Source organism: Typopeltis vanoorti, chromosome 24 (genome assembly GCF_054136105.1).
Source record: "Typopeltis vanoorti isolate ZY-2024b chromosome 24, IOZ_Tvanoo_1.0, whole genome shotgun sequence".
Classification (NCBI taxonomy): domain Eukaryota; kingdom Metazoa; phylum Arthropoda; class Arachnida; order Uropygi; family Thelyphonidae; genus Typopeltis; species Typopeltis vanoorti.
This window is the reverse complement of record NC_143572.1, coordinates 66757963-66778581: the sequence shown is the minus strand read 5'-3', so window position 1 is coordinate 66778581 and position 20619 is coordinate 66757963. Positions and strand designations below refer to the sequence as shown.

Here is a 20619-nt window from a genome sequence, read left to right as displayed (position 1 = left end):
CTAGTTCTCCTTCCAGACATGCTGTAAAGGTTACCTCTCCTCTTGGTAACTCAGACCACACTCTTCTGCAAGTTTCCAGTCTCATGGAATGCCCCTCCTCTGACCACATCCAATGTTGTGTCCTCTGGCACTATAAAAGTACAAAGTGGGATGATATCCTGAACTACCTGTTCTTTCCCATGGCACGACTATTGCTTCTGGTCTTCTGACCCAGACACCTGCACTGAGCTAGTCACAGAAATCATCCAGAGTGACATGATGGCATTCAACCCTCATTCTCTCCAAAATTTTCATCCAATTTCCAAGCCCTTTTTCAACAGAAGATATATGAAAGTAGTCGAAAAAACTCAGCTTACCACAGGTGGCATGCTTCAAGAACTCAAGCTTCATACTTAGCCTATGTGGAAGAATGCAATAAATGTAAATTAACTATCAGCAAATCCAAATCCAACTTCATAAAGGCCAATAGCAGAAAACTCATCTCTTGTCCATACAGTGGCTGTGTCTTCTGGTCCTTTGGATGCAACTTCTCACCTGCACTCCCACCTCTCACCTGTCCAGATGGCATCATTGTTATACCATTCAAAGAAAAGCTGACCTCTTAGCATTTCTCTTTTCCTCTAACTCCTGAATAGACAACAAAGACAAATCACTTCCTTCCATACCAGCAACCGAGCACTATATGCCTCCAATGGCCTTTCAGCAGAAAGACATAAGAATATTATACAACCTGAACACTACAAGGTCCTGATGGCATCTCTGCTATTGTACTTAAACATTGTGCTCCTGAGCTATCTGTCCTCTGTCTCAACTGGCACCTATCCCATCTAATGGAAACTAACATATATCCAACTCATTACAAAAAAAGGGAAACAAAAGTGTACCATTCAACTACCGACCAGTTGCCATCACCTCAATCCTCTCTAGAAAATGGAGAAACTTATCAGTGGTCAACTTCTTCACTACCTAGAAGCTCACCAATGAATCACTGACCACCAGTGCAGATTCCACCAATTCAGATCCACTACTGATATCTTAACCTACATTACTCACCACTGGACATGTGCTGTGGAAAGTTTTGAATAAGCACTGTCACCCTTAACATTTCTATTGCTTTCGATCATGTCAGGCATCAAGGCCTGCTTTGCAAACTGCCTTCCTTTGGTCTACCTGCCACCCTCTGTAACTGGATAGCCAGCTTTCTCTCTGGTCATTCACTGCATGTCATGGGTTTTGTGCTTTGTCACCAACCAGCAGTGCCTCATGGTTCCATTCTTTCACCTATCCTCTTTCTCTTATACATGTGACTTCTCATTCGCTACAAATCCTATCCATATATTTGCTGACAATATCATTCTTTATTCATCCTACTCCTTGGACCAACCATGTAGCTCTTAGACATCTGCAACTACTTAAACACTGATCTCCATACCATCTTTCAGTGTGACAAGAATGACCTAATCACCTTCAGTGCTGCCACAAACACAGTCCTTCCTTTTCTTTTACAAAAGAGATATCAGCTCACCTGTTCTCATCCTCAATAATACACACATCACTATACAGGATGAACTATCTCCCCTGGAACTGACATTTACCTCCAACCTCTCCTGGCACAAATACATCACATGAATTGATTCCTCACCTTCTAAAAAACTAGGCATTCTGATGCTGTCCAGAGGAGAGGAATTCAGCTCATAGATGACTCTTCCCTCACAATCTTACCTCTATTTCACAGATACAGTGTTTCAGCTGTGTCTCTTCTATAAGTACATCCATGATCACTGCTCCAGTGAATTGGCAAACATCATTCTTCCACTTGCTGTTAGGTCTGTTAAAACAAGAGCAGCAGCTGTCTAGCATCCTTTTACAGTACAACTGCAAAACTCATCATACTTGCTTCTCCTCTTCCTGATTTATTTCATCTATCTCTGTCCTCTGTAACAGCTTTCCCAATGATGTGTTCCCAACAATTTCAACCTTTAGCTCTTTAAGAAGAATGTAAATAAGTTTCTTCTTTCTCACACTTATCTGATGTCATGATATAGGTTGCTGTACTGCTTGTTTGAGGTAAATAAAAAGAAAAAATGCAGTATCTCCATGGTGTCAGAAAATTCATTGCAGGAGACTCATTATTCACACAATTCCATCCATTCACCACTTTCCATGCAAAAAAAAACCCCTAGTCCTAATATCCTTGCTACTGCACTCTTAAACAACTTCCCGGGTGGGGGGAGAGGGTTGATCCCTTGTTCTCTCCATTCCTGCAATTGCTGAAAATAAGTCTTTTGTGTCAATTCTATAAAATCCCTCTCTTTTTCACCTATCAACTAGTTTTTGAAGACCACAGACCTTCAAACTGTTCTCATAGGAATATTCTGCAGATCTGCCACAATCTTCGCTTACCTCTGGATCTTCTCCACCACTTTCATCCATTTGGAATCCAGGTGACCAGATCTGCATGCAGTAGTCCAGATATGACCTTACAAATGAGATTATTTATCCTTGTCCTTGCTTTTCAGTGTGTTCTTGAACAACCATGTAATCTGGTGTACTGGTTTTGCTATCTTTACTATATGACCTCTGAAATTCAACTCCCTGTCTACAATCATCCCAAATCACTAGCCTCATCAATTTCCTGCATTTCAGTTCCATCAGTATAATACACATCTTGTGATCTGTTCTTCCCAAAGTGCATCACTTTATACTTGGCCATGTTAAACTGGCAGTCAATTCACTTTGCCCATAATGCCAGTCTATTGAAATCATCTGCAGGATGTCTTTATCGTTTTCATTAACTATCACACTTCCCAGTTTTGCATCATCAGCAAACAACTGAATATTTCTCCTCTATCATTGATGTACAAATTCAAGAACAGAGAACCAACAGAGAATCAACTACTGAGCTCAGCAGCACACCATTAGTCATCTGCCTTCTTCTTCTTCTTCTTCTTCTGGACTCAGCTCTTCCATAAACCATTCTTTGCTGTACATCAACTAGCTCTCTAATCCAAATCATCTGCTTCATATCAACAGTGTTTTCTTCAATTTATTCAACAGTGTTCCATGTGGATCCTGTCAAATGCTTTTGCAAAGTCCAGCAGGTATCTCAGATTAGCCAGTTCCTTTATCCAACTCAGTTGTCACTTTATTTTAAAACTAAGCATACCCTATCCTTCACAAAGCCATGTTGTCCCTTATAAAGTGTCGTATTCCAGTCCACCCATTCTTGAATTTTCTCTTTTCTCAACTTCTCCAATACCTTAACCACCACTCCTGATATGCTGATTGGCCTGTAATTTGCTACTTCTGTCCTGGAGCCTCCTTTATGCATTGGAACTATTTTGCCATCTTTCCAGTTTCTGTTGGCATTTTCCAGAACAGGCTTAGATTAAACAGCTTGGTCATAGGAGATGCCATTTCCCTTGCACATTTTTGTAACATTCAAATTATATATATTATGTTATATACATATATTATTATTAGTATATACAATAATATATTAAATATATAAACATAATTATATTATAAATTATAATTATATATTATATATATTAACTTTGGAATTATAAGGCAGGTGATGATAATAGTATTAGATATCAACTTGGAGCAGTTCCATGGAGGGATTCGTGTGTAGAGGCTTAAGTGCTGTGAGGACATCATGCTGGAGGCTTAATGGATTTTTTACAACACTCAAAAAGAATTAAAATAGAATTTAATACTTCCTATATTTCGTCCTAGTCACTAGGACATCTACGGGGATTACAAAAACAATTAATGTAACATGCACACAAATATCATACAATACTAAGCCCAACCACGTGGGTGACACTAAAGTCCTATCTAGGTGGAGCGCCCTCTAAGGGCAGTAGTAGGTGGCCTGGAATGTAAGGTGGGACCTCTGGTGATGAGTGTTTCCCAAATCTTCGGAAGCTTAATGCAACCGTATTTATTAAGATTTGGTTGGTTTCTGAGAGCCACTGCTTCTAAGAAAAGTGTCTCTTTCTTGAATTTGCTGTGGTGGAGCATGGTGGTTTTCTTCCATGCTACCCTGTGGGTGGTGTCCAAAACATGGTCAGCCAAGCCTTGAATGGCCATAGTTGTGTTTTGTGTTCCTCCAGGCGGATGGATGCTGATCTGCCTGCCTGTCCAAAGTACGCCAGCTTACAGGAACAGGGTACTTTGTAAACTCCAGGCAGAGAGAGAGAGAGAGGAGGGAGCTGATCTTTCGTAGAACGGATAAGGGTAGCAAGTTTGCGGTGGGGCTTATATGCTGTGTGTAGGTTGTACTTTTTTAGTATCTTGGCTATGTTTTCGGATGTGCCATGGATGTAGGGTATGGTGATGGCATTTTTAAAATCTTGTTGACGAGAAGGACGGGGAATGGGGGAGGAACTGATTATTTTTTTGATACTGTGTTTGCTGTAGCCATTGGAGAGGAAAGTGCTGTGTATGTGGTTAAGCTGAGTAGTGAGGGCAGTTCCACTGGAACAAAGATTGTGGAAGAACAATGGAAGAACAAAATCTACAAGCAGATAGAGGGAACTGCCATGGGTTCCCCCCTCTCTTCCCCCCCTTGCCAATTTCTATATGGAAGATTTCGAAAAACGAGCCATAGACTCAGCCCCACTCAAACCTTCTATCTGGCTAAGATATGTAGATGTGTTCTCTATTTGGCCTCATGGCCCAGACACGTTAGACTCCCTGTCATCTCAATAGCCTACATCCAAGAATCCAGTTTACTGTGGAAAAGGAAAAGAACAATTGTTTACCCTTCCTAGACACCTTAGTCACATGCCTGCCTAATGATACACTTGCCTTCACTGTATACAGAAAACCCACACACACAGGCAGATATTCACAAACTCTTCCACCACCACCCCTCTCAACAATGTGGCATTATTAAAACTCTTACCAAGAGAGCCCACAATCTTTGTTCCATTGGAACTGCCCTCACTACTGAGCTTAACCACATACACAGCACTTTCCTCTCCAATGGCTACAGCGAACACAGTATCAAAAAAAATAATCAGTTCCTCCCCCATTCCCCGTCCTTCTCGTCAACAAGATTTTAAAAATGCCATCACCATACCCTACATCCGTGGCACATCTGAAAAAATAGCCAAGATACTAAAAAAGTACAACCTACACGCAGCATATAAGCCCCACCGCAAACTTGCTACCATTATCTGTTCTCCGAAAGATCAGCTCCCTCCTCTCTCTCTCTCTGCCTGGAGTTTACAAAGTACCCTGTTCCTGTAAGCTGGCGTACTTTGGACAGACAGGCAGATCAGCATCCGTCCACCTGGAGGAACACAAGTCTTACATCTGTAAACACAACTATGGCCATTCAGGCTTGGCTGACCATGTTTTGGACACCACCCATAGGGTATCATGGAAGAAAACCACCATGCTCCACCACAGCAAATTCAAGAAAGAGACACTTTTCTTAGAAGCAGCAGCAGCTCTCAGAAACCAACCAAATCTTAATAAATACGGTTGCATTAAGCTTCCGAAGATTTGGGAAACACTCATCACCAGAGGTCCCACCTTACATTCCAGGCCACCTACTACTGCCCTTAGAAGGCGCTCCACCTAGATAGGACTTTAGTGTCACCCACATGGTTGGGCTTAGTATTGTATGATATTTATGTGCATGTTACATTAATTGTTTTTGTAATCCCTGTAGATGTCCTAGTGACTAGGACAAAATATAGCAAGTATTAAATTCTATTTTAATTCTTTTTGAGTGTTGTAAAAAATCCATTAAGCCTCCAACATGAGTTCCATGGAGGGAGCAATTGGAAGGGTGAGATATCATTAGTGCTTGGGAACTTGTGAAGGAATATTTATTAGCAGCAGTAGCAAGCTGTATACTATAAATGAAGAAGAGAACACAATGTGATATAAAGAGTGGATGACAAACAATATCAAACAGGAACTGCAGGTAAAAAAGAGGTTATGGAAGAGAGAGAGATAAGGAGTGGGGGGGGGGGTAGAGAGCAGATGCATGAAGAATATAAGCCTCAGGCTAGGAGAGTGAATAATATGGTATGGTAGGCAACACTGGAATATGAGAAGAGATTGGCCCTGAGATCCAAAGAAAATCTTAAGAAATATTTTAGGTAATTGGCCAGTAGGAGAAGAAATTATTGTGAAAGAATGACATTATTGGATAAAAACGGGATTAGAGTGACTGATACAAAGGACATAGTGAGTTGTTCAGTGAACACTTTATTGGGATATTTCATCCTAGAGAAGTAGGTTTTAATACTAGAGAGATAGGGCACTCTAGGGTCAAGGGTTAGAAGTGCAAGAGGAGAGTGTTTCAAATACTGAGTACTCTGTTTGTCAGTAAAGCAGTGGGACTGGATGGAATTTCACCATGGGTTTTAAGAGAATGTGCTAAAGAATTGACAGCTCTCTTGACCTGGCTTTTCAATGCAAGTCAGGCCATGTGGAAGGTACCCAAGGAGGGTAAGGTGCCATTGCATAAGGGTGGTAGCAGACTGAAAGTTGTTAAGATCTTCTAGAAATTAGTGAGGGATCATATACAGCATTTGGGCAGATGAGGGTAATATTATCTGTGGGAGTCGACATGGATTTGTTAAGGGGTGCTCTTGCTTTAGTAATATGATTGCCTTTTATAATAAAGTGACAAGAGTGGTTGATGAGGGGAATTCATATTCTGCCATTTTGGGGATTTTACAAAGGCATTTGACAGGGTACTGCATAATAAGCTGATATTTAAGTTGCAGCACATGGGTTTAGATGTCAGATTAATCTTGAACTGTATTCAAGATTGGCTATCTGATAGGTATCAGAGAATGTATAGGGAGTAATATCAAGGAGGCAGATTGCTGAATATCCCACTGCAATCCAATGACATTGTCAATGGATTGCAGGGGGATATTCAGTTATTTACAGATGATGTGAAGCTGGGAAGTGCTATTAGTAATATTGCAGAATAAACCTGTGCAGATAGGCAAATGAATGGGGGGTGTCGGTTTAATGCAGCTAAATGTAAAGCCTTGAAGTTTGGGATACATCAATAGGAGGCTGCATACTTTGTTGGAGAAACTGTACTGGAGGAAGTAAGGGAGGCAAGGGATCTTAGGGTGATGATTGATAGAAACCTGAAATTCAGGAAACATATTGCAAAGGTGGTGAAAGTAACTGAGAGTATTGCTGCAATACTGAGAAGGACACTGACCTGTGATATGAGTTGTCATTCCATTGTGTAAAGTCCTGATCAGACCACACTTAGACTATTGTTCTGAAATTTGGTCCCCAGAATTTGAAGGGGATAAGTTAATTGTGGAAAGTGTAGAGGCACATAACAAAGATGGTATCAAGACTATACAGTGGGATATTCAGGCAGAGGAAATGTGGACTGCAGAGTTTGGTAGATAGGAGAAGGAGACTGATATGATTGAGACTTTTAAACTATTGAGAGGTAGTTACAGGGTTGATACTGGGTAGTTCTTTCATTTGGTGGAACAGAAGGTAGGATTGAGGACAAGGGGCCATCCCTTGAAGTTATGAAAGGAAGCTGTGAGCAAGAGGGTAAGGAGTAGTTTCTTTGCATTGAAGGTGATTGAGCCATGAAATGCATTACCTGATAGAGTGGTAAGAGTCAATAAGTTCAAGGAATAGTATGATAGACTATGTTTTCTAGGATGGGTCTCTCATGATGAGTCTTGTGACTCCATGGAGACCTGAATCATCATAATAATAATAGCATATAACCTCATCTAATCCCATGGCATTGTTTGCATTGTGGTTCTGCAATACCTTAAGCACTTCCGTTTCATCCACTTCTATTCTTCTATCTGTTAGTATCACATCTAGTACTGGATAATAGAAAGAGCACATGAATATCACAAGAATGTCTACCTTTGTTTCCTTGTCTATAGCAAGGCTTTTGACTCTGTAGATCATGTGAAACTGTGGAATGTGTTAAGAACAATGAGAGTCCAGAGCATTTCGTTATCCTTCTGAGGAATCTTTATTATGAACAAGAAGCTACTGTCCAAACAGATCTTGGAGAAACAGTATTTCACAATAGGTAAAGGGGTGCGACAAGGATATATTTTATCTCCGTACCTGTTTAACTTGTACAGCAAGTACATTTTAAGAATGGCAGGGCTGGAGGAGTCTTCAGTTGGAATTAAAATTGGTGGAAAAAATATTCATAATTTGAGGTATGCAGATGAATACCACCTTGCTAGCGGAATGCAAAGAAGATTTGAAGGAACTTATTATGAAAGTTAAAGAAGAAAGTGCTAAATATGGCCTTAAACTTAACCTCAAAAAGACAAAAGTTATGGCAACATGTGAACTTAATGATTTTGAAGTAGATGGGGAGAAAATGGAAGGAGTTAACAATTTTGTGTTCCTAGGATTCCAAATTGATAAAGATGGTTATTGTACTGAAGAAGTTAGAAGAAGATTATTACTTGGGGAAATAAAGCAATGATAAATTTAAGCAAGCTCTTTAAAGATATTAGTCTCACAACAAAAATCAGAATCGTGAAAGCAATGGTATTCCCTGTGGCGCTGTATGGATGTGAAAGTTGGACCCTGAGAAAGAGTGAAAGAAGGAAGATAGATGCATTTGAATTATGGGTTTGGAGATGCTTACTAAGAATACCATGGACTGCAAAGTAAATCAATAAATCAGTGATAGACAGAATAAAGCCAGATTGCTCCCTTGAAGCCATAATCATCAAGCAAAAATTGTCATACTTTGGACATATTATGCGAGCAAATGACAGTCTGGAGAAGATGATGATGCTTGCTAAAGTTGATGGAAGCAGGAGAAGAGGAAGACCAACGATTAGATGGGTGGATGGAGTTAAAGAAGCAACTGGAGTGTGCTTGGAGGTTCTGAAAGACATGGTCAGGGACAGATTGGAACGGAGAGTATATGTTCATGGAGTCACCAGGAGTCGGAAACAACTCGATGGATCATAACACACTGCAGTATCACCAACTAGATAGTATACAGTTGAAAACAATCACTCAATAACTCTACTATTTGTTTGCTTCTGTTACCTCCTTGTTTCCAGTGCTTTTACAAGTCATCCTTCTGTAGTCATTCTTCCTTTTACTTGCCACATAGCAAAAGCTTTCTTTAGGATTTCTTTTAGCCTTATTAGCTAGATTCCTCTCATAATTAGCTTCGCCTGCCTTTACTGTACAGATAACTCTTCTTGCCTTTGCCTAGTACTGGTCATGGGCATACTGATCATCTTTATATATATATATATATATATATCCTTCCACAATTTTTTCTGCAACTACTTTTTAATGATGATATTCAACCATTTAGCTCCCACATTATTTATCTTCCTGCCTGGGTATACAGTCTGATACTTCTTTCTTCAAAGATGCTATTCTTTAATTCTATTCTATAGTTTATTCTATATTTGTATAGAATTCTATACAAATGCATATAGAATTGTCTACTGGTCGAAGAAATTTATATACAGTACTGTCTGGGAGGGCTGGCAAAATTAACATGAATCTTATCTGTCCTCACTTTAAGATTCTTTCCTTTTCCATTCTAGTAGTTTATTCATTCATTCATTCCAATTTTTATGTATGCATATCATGTAATGGGTGAGTTTCTCTTCATTTGAAGTGTCTGAAGAAACATCTAGAAGACTCGCTAATGGAGTCTTTAATTTCCTTGACTAATTTTTGTTTAACATCGTCAGCAGTAAACAACACAAATTCTTTACATTTCATCTTGTTTTGGTACTGTTCTGCTACTGGGCATATAAGTTTTTGAAGTCAGTAAATGGTTTATTGAATTCAGCTTTACGATAGGCTGTATTAAAAAGGTACTTCAAGGGTTGAAACATTCTAGAATCCATCTTTCTTTGGAAAGCATTTAGAAGTGCGATTTCTTGCCAAGTCTATGTTGCAGTGTGTGTGAGAGAGAGAGAGAGAATTGAAGCCTCGTAAAACCTAAATGTCTTCACTTTAAAAAGACCTTGAAAACCTTGTAGTAATCTGTCAGAAGCTCCAGAATATTTTTCATGCATTGCAGAATGCTACTTTGTCTTCATAGTACTACCACTTGAATTCCCTGACGTATTTGTCTTGAAAGCATGTCTCGATTGTTTTTAGTTGATGACACAACATAACTTTCTCCTGTGTTTATTTTGGTCCCTTACCTCCATCTTCAGTTTTGCAATTCACAAAAGTAAAAGGTATAGTTTTCATTTATTATCCTTATATATATATATGTATATATCCTTATATAGCTATATAATTTTAGGTTTAGATGTTAAACCTAAAAGTGTTTAACATTTAAACACTTTTAGATGTTAAAAGTGTTTCCACTTGGTTTTACTATAAATTAAAGATGCCAAGAAATTATATTGTTGGTTTAATCCTTTATCCAAGTGTAAGCAAACTTTGTTTGCTTACACTTGCTAATGCAACCTATATGTTAATGATATTGGAAGAGGTTTGAATGGTGATATGTGCAGTTGTTTGTAGATGATGCAAAGTTATGAAGAACCATAGCTTGAAAGGAATTGACTTGGTGAATGGGTGAAGTTACTAGCTCAGTGTTGCAGAGTGTAAGGTTTTAAATTTCAGGAAGCAAAGACAATGCATAATTTAAGATTAGTGGAAATATCTTCAAGGACATGAGGGATCTGAGTGATGGTGAATCAGGACCTAAAATTTTGGGACTATTTTGCTAAAATTATGAGTGCAGCACAGTAGGTTATGGCAGTGATGCAGAGAACACTGATGTGAAGACAGATTAAGGGAATGTAAATTACAGAGTCTAGTGGATAATAGAGAGGAGAAGAGAAGACATAATTGTGACATAAGTTGACGAGATGTTCTTGCTATATTTTTCATATTTTGAGATTTTTCATAGAATTTGTGGAGACTAGGGGAGAAGAAGAAGAATTTGGTATATTTCTGCTGGTGATATGGGTTTGTTGTTTGGAACCCATTTCACTTATTCACAATTCTCCAAGCAAAAAACTTAGTCCTCACACTTCTACTAACTACACCTGTATTCAACTTCCAGGGATGACCCCTTGTTCTGGCCATTCCAGCCAAGTGGTGCTGAAACATTTCCCTGGCATCAATCCTATAGAACTTTTTAAGCAACTTAAATGTTTCTATGATATCCCCTCTTTTTCTCTTATCAACTAACTTCTGCAATTCACATGCAGTCTATCTTCATAGGGAACATTCCACAGACCACTCACCATCTTGATCACTCGCTTCTGAATTTCTATACTGCTTCCTTGTCCCCCAAGAAACTCGGGAGACTAGATTTAAGAATAGTAACCCAGATGTGGGTGTGTAGAGTCCTTATAAAGAGGTATAACAACTTCCTTATCTCTACTTGTTAATGTGTTCTTCAATAGCCAAGTAATCTTATGGGTTGCCTTAGCAATATGTCCTCTAAACTTTAACTCTCTTGTCTACCACCACCCTAAATCTCAAGTTGAATCTATTTTTTGGAATACAGTACCATCAATGTGATACACAGCTTGTAATCTGTTTATCCCTAAATATATAACTTTACATTTCTCTACATTAAACTGATACCCATTAGTTGCCTTTTGCCCATACCAGTGCCTATTTGAAATCGTCCTGCAAGCTCTCCACGTCACCTTGATTAACTATTACTCTGCCTAATTTTGCATCATCAGCAAACAACTGAATATTTCCTTTCAGGTCAAGTTATTTCATATATCATTTATGTACAAATTAAACAGTAGCCCAGCACACCACTAGTCACCTGTTTTTGCCTCAATTCTGCCCCTCCATATACTACTTTTTGATATCTGTCCAGCAGCCACCCTCTTATCCACTTAACCAGTGTCATATCCATCCCCATTTGTTCTAATTTGCATAACAGCATTCCATGTGATATAATAATAAATTTTGTTTTCATATTATGTTAAATTGTATGAAATATGCATTTAATTTTTAGTTTTCTTATGTGCAAGTTAAGTATCTCTTCTGTTTATGAAAGCGATTGCTGATTCTATTTGTTTCCATTTCTGTTCATCTGAAAAATATAATTTTTCTGGATATGCAAATTTCTATTTAAGGTAATTCAAGAATTACTTTGGTAATTCAATCACAGTGAATGCTTCAGTCAAGGAGCTAACAGCAGTAATCCAGCTAAAGAAAAGATGACTTTATTGCAGCATCTATTACTTTCATAAATTAGCAATTAGTTGAATGTTGCTGATAGCAGATATTCAGGCAAATTTACTAGTTTGGTTTTAATAAAAACACTATTCTTGATACATAGAAAGTTTCAAGTTTCCTAATCTTATAAGCATTTAGAGTGAAATTTACGTTTTTTTTCTTGCAAGAATTACTTTGGTAATTCAATCACATTGAATCAATCAATCAAGGAGCTAACAGCAGTAATCCAGCTAAAGAAAAGATGAAATAGAAATTAAGGTGATTATCCCATTTGGAATTGTTACAGTACCAACTGATGTTAGGAGAAGATGACAACCGGAGGTACATTTCACAGAAGTAGAGATTTGGTTTGATTAGAATTATAGCCTAAAAGCCATAATAAAGGCTGCTTTGCAGTAGATGGGATTGAAAACCAGGTCTTGACATTTAGCAAATGTCATGTGGAGAATAATGCAAAATTTATCTTAATTACCCAGATGTAAACTACCTAAAGTACTGGTGATATTTCCTAGAAAAAGCTGATGTGTAAACAAGATCAAGTGCATTAGAAAAATAGTGAGGATTATGTGGTATTTGGGGTAGTAATTTGTTGATCATTCCTGATATCAGATACTGCAACACCTTTTCCAGTTTGATCTATGCAACCGGAAATGAAATTCCACTAAATCTTCAAAAATTCCTATTTTTGAAGGTTTAGTGGAATATATACAGCACTAGGAAAGGATTAAAAGCTAATTTTAATGCCTTCCAATATTTTGTTTCAGTCACTGAGACATCTTCAGGGATTATAAATAACACTTGTAACACACACAATACTAAATAAAACGCATGGATCACTATCCAGATGTCCTAATACATGGTCTGCAAGGCCAGATTGACCATAGGGTGATTGCAGATGTATGATTTGTGTTCTAAACAGATAGTTGCTGATCCGCTTGTCTGTCCAAAATAAGCCAACTTACTTGCAGGAACAGGATACTTTATACACTCCAGTCACTGAGAAAGGAGGGAGAAGAGGAAGATCTTTGGTAGAATGGATAAGGATAGCAAGTTTCTGGTGGGGACTTAAAAGCTGTGTAGGGGTTGTACTTCTTTAAAGTTGTTGTTATGTTAAATCGATTTTATAGTCAAGGAAACAAAGGTATGATTCTATGAACATACATTCTCCATTCAGATCTGTCCCTGGCCATATCTTTCAGCATTTCCAGTCCCATTCCAGTTGCTTCTTTAACTCCATCCACCTATCTAATTCATATTCTTCCTCTTCTCCTGATTCCGTCAACTTTAGCAAGCATCATCATCTTCTCCAGACTGTCATTTGCTCACATAATATGTTTCAAGTATGATAATTTTTGCTTGATGATCATAGTTTCGAGGAGCAATCTGGCTTCATTCTGTCTGTCACTGATTTATTGGTTTGCTTTGCAGCCCATGGTATTCTTAGTAAGCATCTCCAAACCCATAATTCAAATGCATCTATCTTCCTTCTTTCACTCTTTCTCAGGGCCCAACTTTCACATTCATATAGCACCACAGGGAATACCATTGCTTTCACAATTTTGATTTTTGTTGCAAGGCTGATATCTTTAAAGATAAAGATCCTGTTAAATTTGTCATTGCTTTCCTTCCAAGTAATAATAATCTTCTAACTTCTTCAGTACAATACCCATCTCTATCATTTCGGGATCCTAGCAGCACAAAATTGTTAACTACTTCCATTTTCTCTCCATCTACTTCAAAATCATTAAGTTCACATGTTGCTATAACTTTTGCCTTTTTGAGGTTAAGTTTAAGGCCATATTTAGCACTTTCTTCTTTAACTTTCATAATAAGTGTCTCCAAATCTTCTTTCCATTCTGCTAGCAAGGTGGTATCATCTGCATACCTCAAATTATTAATATTTCTTCTACCTGTTTTAACTCTAAATAAAGACTCCTCCAGCCCTGCCATTCTTAAAATGTATTTGCTGTACAAATTAAACAGGTATGGAGATAAGATACATCCTTGTCGCATCCCTTTACCTATTGTGAAATACTTAGTTTCTCCAAGATCTTTTTGGACAGTAGTTTCTTGTTCACAATAAAGATTCCTCAAAAGGATAATGAAATGCTCTGGTACTCCCATTGTTCTTAACACATTCCACAGTTTCACATGATCTACAGAATCAAAAGAGCCTTACTATAGTCAAGGAAACAAAGGTAGACATTCTTTTGATATTCCTGTGCTCTTTCTATTATCCATCTCAAATTGGAGATCTGATCTCTTGTTTCTCTACCTTTTTGAAATCCTGCCTGTTCATCTGGCATTTCTCTATTCATGAATAGTTCCAGTCTTTTCTGAATGATCTTAAGTAAGACTTTACTTGCATGAGAAATCAGTGCTATAGTTCTCTAATTTTTGCACTCTCTTGCATCGCCTTTCTTCAATAAAGGTATATATAAACTGATCTTTTCCATTCTCTAGGCCATGTAGTTGTGATCCAAATTGACATAGAGCTGTTAAAATTTTAACTGCTTCTTCTTCCAGGGCTTTGAGCAGCTCAATAGGTATTCTTCAGGACTGAGGCTACTCGTAGTAAAGGTGTGGACCAAGCTCTCATCACTGTCTCAGTATCTCCCATAATGCAAAGCACATCTCCTTGCAGACAGGAATAATGCTATACATTAAGGGAAGGGTCACTACCCAGACTGATTTCGACCTTTATTGAGGTCTCGTCACTGGGGAGCCAGACCCAGAATTGGTGATACTAAGGCAGAAGCAATGGCGAGGTCATATTTACTTATACGAGTTACCCAAAGGTGTACCACCTTATTATTAAATTACTCTGGAGTTAGAGAAAGATGTTGGAAGTTTATTTTCCACTTGGTTAGACTATAATAAATTTAGTTTGCACCTGAAGTATCTTCAGGACTGAGGCAACTTGTAGTAAAGGTGGACCAAGCTCTCATCACTCCTTGTCTCAGTATCTCCCATAATGCAAAGCACATCTCCTTGCAGACATGAATAATGCTATGTATTAAGGGAAGGGTCACTACCCAGACTGATTTTGATCTTTATTGAGGTCTCGTCAGGGGGAACCAGACCCAGAATTGGTGATGCTAAGGCAGAAGCAATGGAGAGGGTGCAAACTTTGTTTGCATATACTTGGATAAAGGATTAAACTAAATTTATTATGGTCTAACTGAGTGGAAAATAAACTTCCAGCATCTTTCTCTAAATCCAGAGTAATTTAATAATAAGGTGGTACACCTTTGGGCAACTCGTATAAGTAAATATGACCTCTTCATTGCTTCTGCCTTAGTATCACCAATTCTGGGTTTGGCGTGACGAGACCTCAATAAAGGTTGAAACTGGTTTGGGTAGTGACCCTTCCCTTAATGCATAGTATTATACATGTCTGTAAGGTGATGTGCTTTACATTATGGGAGACACTGAGACAAGGAGTGATGAGAGCTTGGTTCACCTTTAATACGAGTTGCCTCAATCCTGAAGATACTTCAGGCGCAAACTTTGTTTGCATACACTTGGATAAAGGACAAAAAATACTAGTTGTGGTGGTGGAGGTGGGTGGTAGATGGCGTTGATGGGGATGATTCGTAGTAGAGGTTCAGTGTAGTGGTTAAGACAGTTGTAGATGTCTTCCTGCGATAAGTCTTCGTACTCCTTGGAGGTGTTAGGAATAATAACAATAATTATAGTCTAACCAAGTGGAAAATAAACTTCCAATAGGTATTCAATCCCCTCCTGATGCTTTCTTACTGGATAGCTGTTGCAGTGCCCACCTCACTTCACTCTCCAGTGGTAATTGCTCCTGTGTATAATCCTGCTCTTCAAATTTTTCAGCAATTTCTGAGTCCTTTCTGTAAAGGGCTTCTGTATATTCTTTCCATCTTTCTTTGATGTCTGCCACTTCTGTAAGATGTCCTTTGTGATTACTTTTCAATATTGTCCTTGGCCCTGAATTTCCTTGTCAGTTCCCTGATCTTTTTGAAAAGATCTTTTGTTTTTCCTTTCCTGGTTTGGTCTTCTATTTGTTGGCATTCCTGGTTAATGTATTTTTCCTTGTCTCTTCTGGCTTGTCGTTGAAACTCTGCATTCAAATGCCATACTTCCTGCAAATTTCCTCTGGCCTTCATTTTCCTCATTTCCTGAGCAGTTTTGATGGCATCTTCTGATAGCCATTTGGACTTCTTCTTACAAATTATTTGAATATTCTTCTTTGCTTCTGTTTTAATTATATCTTTAATTTCTTCCCATAGTTCATCTGGTTCTCCTTCACACAAATTGAGTGTGTTAAATTTGAAAACATACCGACTGAATATTCTCGAAATCATATCTGATTGACATTTGTGTTGTTTTTAATATCCATAATTTCACACGTATCATAGCCACTAATAATTCATGATCTGTTCCACAATCTGCACCTGAAAAAGTCTTGACAGACTGAATTGCACTTCTCCATCTTCTTTGTCCAAGTATATAGTCTATTTGATTTCTGTATTGTCCATCAGGTGATATCCATGTGTACAATCTCCTTTTGTGTTGTTTAAAGCAGGTATTAGCAACAAACAAAGAATTCTCTGCACAAAACTTAACTAGTCTCTTCCCTGCAGTATTACGAATACCTAAACAAAAACAACCTGTTATTCCTTCTTCCTGGGTTTCTCACACTTTTGCATTCCAATCTCTGATAAGTAGCCATAAATCTTGCTTTGGTATTGCATATATCACTTTTTGTAACTTGCCATAAAATTCTTTTGTCTTCTTCTGGTGCCTCTGTAGTAGGTGCATAAACCTGTGTGATGGTCATATTCATTGGATGTCCACTGACTCTGAGAGAACTTATTGTCGCTCACTGGATTATAGCCTAATACATATCTGGCTATCTTTTTCCTGAGTAAGAAAGATACTCCATTTTTATGACTCAACTCATGTCCTGAGTAATACACCATATAGTCACCTGACTGAAAATGGCCCATTCCTATCCATCTAAGTTCACTTATTCCCAATATATCCAGCTTCTTGTGCTCCATTTACATCTTTATTATTTCTAGCTTTTTTGAAGACCTGGCTAATTTTTCTGATGTGCCATGAATGTAGGAGATGGTGATGGCATTTCTGAAATCTTTCTGAAGCAATGGTTGAGGAATGGGGTTATTTTAACGAGCTGAGGATTATTTTAATTAAAAAATAATCAGTTCCTCCTCCATTCCATAGTAAATTTATAAAGGAAGACTGTTTTTAGAATGTGCAGCAGCACTCAGAAATCAACCAAATCTAAATAAATACGGATGCATAAGACTTCCCAAAATTTGGGAAACAATAATTGTCAGAGGTCCCACTTTACAGCCTAGGCCACCTACAAACATCCATAGAGAGTGCACCACCTGGATAAGACTTTACCCATGTGTTTTATTTAGTATTGTGCTGTCTTTTTTTTTTTTTTTTTTTTGTGTGTGTGTGTGTGTGTGTGTGTGTGTGTGTGTATCACCTGAAGGTGACTGAGACAAAATTTTGGAAGCATTAAAAATAGTTTTTAATCTTTTCCTAGTGCTGTATATATTCCATTAAACCTTCAACATGATGTCCTTCCAGTACTTAAGCCTTTACATACAGAAGTGGGGAGTCTTGGAGATTATGTTAAATTACCAGTAAATGCTGGTGAAAGAAAATAAAATTAGATATAAATGTAGGCATGTTTTTTATTTTGACTTTCTCTTCATCCTGAGGAAAGAAAAAGAGGTAAAGTTTTGTATCTTAATTTTTTATGTCACCTAACTAACAATGTGACTTAATAATCTCTCATCTAGTAGTGGGCTAAGGGAAAAACATAACCTGGTATGAGATTTTGTAGTTTAAAAATTAAGTCAGTGCATTTGTATGTGAAAAACCACAAAAGCAGACAAATGAAAATTTTTTTTGTAGATTGGCCTATCTGACTACTGTATGGAGAACATTGCACGATATGGTTATTTCTGTTTTTCTTGCATTCATGGCATAAATCTTAATAACTTTTTTAGTTTGTAGTTTATTTGATGCTATACGAGATATGTCTCACATGGTTTTGAGTTATTTATTTGATATTTTATTTTTCTTATTGCAGGTTTTTATGTAAGAAAAGATGTCCCTGCTGAGCTAAAGCAAGTATATGAAACAGCTAATCACTACCATTTCTTTCATTCTCTGGTATTGCTAGGAGTTCCATTGACCAACAGGCCCTTCATTGTAAGAGAAGAATATTTATTATCTTCTTTCTATTGTTTGTTGACATATATTCTAATTATTATGATAACTCATGTAGTGAGATTACTATTTCACTCCATGGATAAATGTGTTACATCTCTTCACTGCCATATTTCTAGTATTTAGTAAGAATGTTGTCAAGTTATTATTTACATTTTTAAGCATCTGTAGTCCTTGATCAACCAAAATATCTTTCAATGTATTTCATGTTAGAAATACAGTAAATTATAACAGTATATCTGACCTTCACTGAACCCAAGGTTGGATAGGATAGATAATTAGAAATAGAATTAACAGCACTTTTGCTAATATATGAGACGTAGAAGAACCTATAGCACATCACTGGCATGTATATGGGGTACAGGTAAAGGTTGGAAAACAAGTATAATTTTATTAATTATATTTAACTCAATGTTTTATCATCCATCTTAATGATATCATCAGGAGTTAGCAAAGAGCTTTTAACCATTGACTATTTATACTTACTTGCTGTTTTAAACTCATTATGCAGTTTAATGGAATAAATACAGCACATATAGAAAATTCAACACCATGCTTAATCACTCCTGTATTTCCTCTCAGTCAAGGAAACAACATCGTTAGGGAAACCACATTGAAATTGCAAAAACACACTCAAATTTGCACAGCCAATAAGTGCAAATGATTAGACTAAAAGCCTATAGTTCTAGGAGTGGGGAGGCACCCTCTGTGGGTACCGTTGACTAGCCTTGGGTATGTTGGTTGGGAGGCCTAAGAATTAAAGGAGGCTTCCCACCCGACATAGCTAACACCACCCATGCTTCCACCTAGGCTTGTAAATATCCAGGCTTGCATGCTTTCATAATTGTTACTCTCAGAAACTAGTTTCTTATCTTAACTTCTAATTTGGCTATTTGACTTTAAAAAAAAAAATATATATATATATATATATTTTTTTTTTTTAATTAATTTATTTATTTATATGGTATTTGTACTTGATCTTGAGCGCAAATACCATGTAAATGTGTTTTTTTTTTTTTTTTTTTTTTTTTTTTTTTTTTTTTTTTTTTTTTTTTTCAAAATAATTTATTTTATTTGTTATGTTTTCTCCCCCTGTAGGTTGGCTCCTTAATTGTTGCTGGTTTGACCATCTTTTGTGGCTCCTGCTACTATTATGCTTTAACAGGTGATAAAAGTGTCAGAAGAATAACTCCCTATGGAGGTGTACTTCTTATTTTTGGTTGGTTAGCAATGATTTTGTGACACATTTAAACTTTTGGGATATTTGTTTTTCAGCTGAACATATTGTACAGAACTTAAATAAGTAAAATAAACTTGCATAATAAAAATTAAACTCAGAGAGATCATTTTGTAGTTCACAGTCCATTTAATTTTTTTTTAATAAACTTAGACCTTAGTCATAGAATGCATGGACAAAGGGGGGGAAAATGAAAATTTTTTAGTTTTTTCTAAAATGTAAAAAATTTCATTTTTTTCTTTAAAAAGAAAAAAATGAAATTTTATAAGTTGGAAACATTTTATTTTCAATGCCATGGCCTTTTTAAAGGAAACTCTCTCTCTCTCTCTCTCTCTCTCTCTCGGTCTGTCTTATCCATAAGAAGTTGAATATTTGTAGTATTATTAGTATATACATCAAATATTGGATATGCTGAAGACTAAACATGGTTTATTTTTTTTTGTTCCTTCAGGTCTCTTGAAAATTAGCACATGCTATTTCAATATTTTTTCATATTAGCCATTCAAATAAATCTCTCTCTCTCTTACCAGATGCTCTTGTTATTTGAATTCTGAAGCATCATGTTTTGCACACTCAATAATACATAACAGATTTCTTTTTTTTTTCCCCTTTTTTTAATATATATATATGCTGACCTGGTTAGCTGAGTTGTTGCTATACCTGCTCTCTAACCAGTGGACTGCAGGTTCAAATCCTACAGCCTATTGGTTGGAGACTTGAAGTGATGTGAAAAAATTTCGATGGCTAGTCTTTAGATCAGGGTTTGCAGTTATGCAAAAAATAATAATAAATAACATCATTAAAAAAATTTAAATTAAAAAAATATAAAACTTAGCCCACTTGTGCTATTAATGTACTGAAGGTTTACAAGGCACCCATGACACAATTAGAAAAATTAGATTAGCAAGGATTACAGAGGAATTGTGCTGGAGAATCAGTAA

The 20619-nt window shown here is 37.1% G+C and overlaps 1 protein-coding gene across 1 annotated transcript in view; it reads left to right on the top strand.

Annotated features, from left to right (window-relative positions):
- LOC150093363 (transmembrane protein 256 homolog) overlaps positions 1 to 19774 on the top strand; it is a 28094-nt gene extending 8320 nt beyond the window's left edge. Inside the window, exons 2-3 of the mRNA XM_090413925.1 lie at positions 18302 to 18423; positions 19540 to 19774. Of these exons, the coding sequence (XP_090270051.1) occupies positions 18302 to 18423; positions 19540 to 19683 (266 nt within the window). The 3' untranslated portion in view covers positions 19684 to 19774. The remainder of the gene's footprint in view (positions 1 to 18301; positions 18424 to 19539) is intronic.
- The last annotated feature ends 845 nt before the right edge of the window (positions 19775 to 20619 follow it).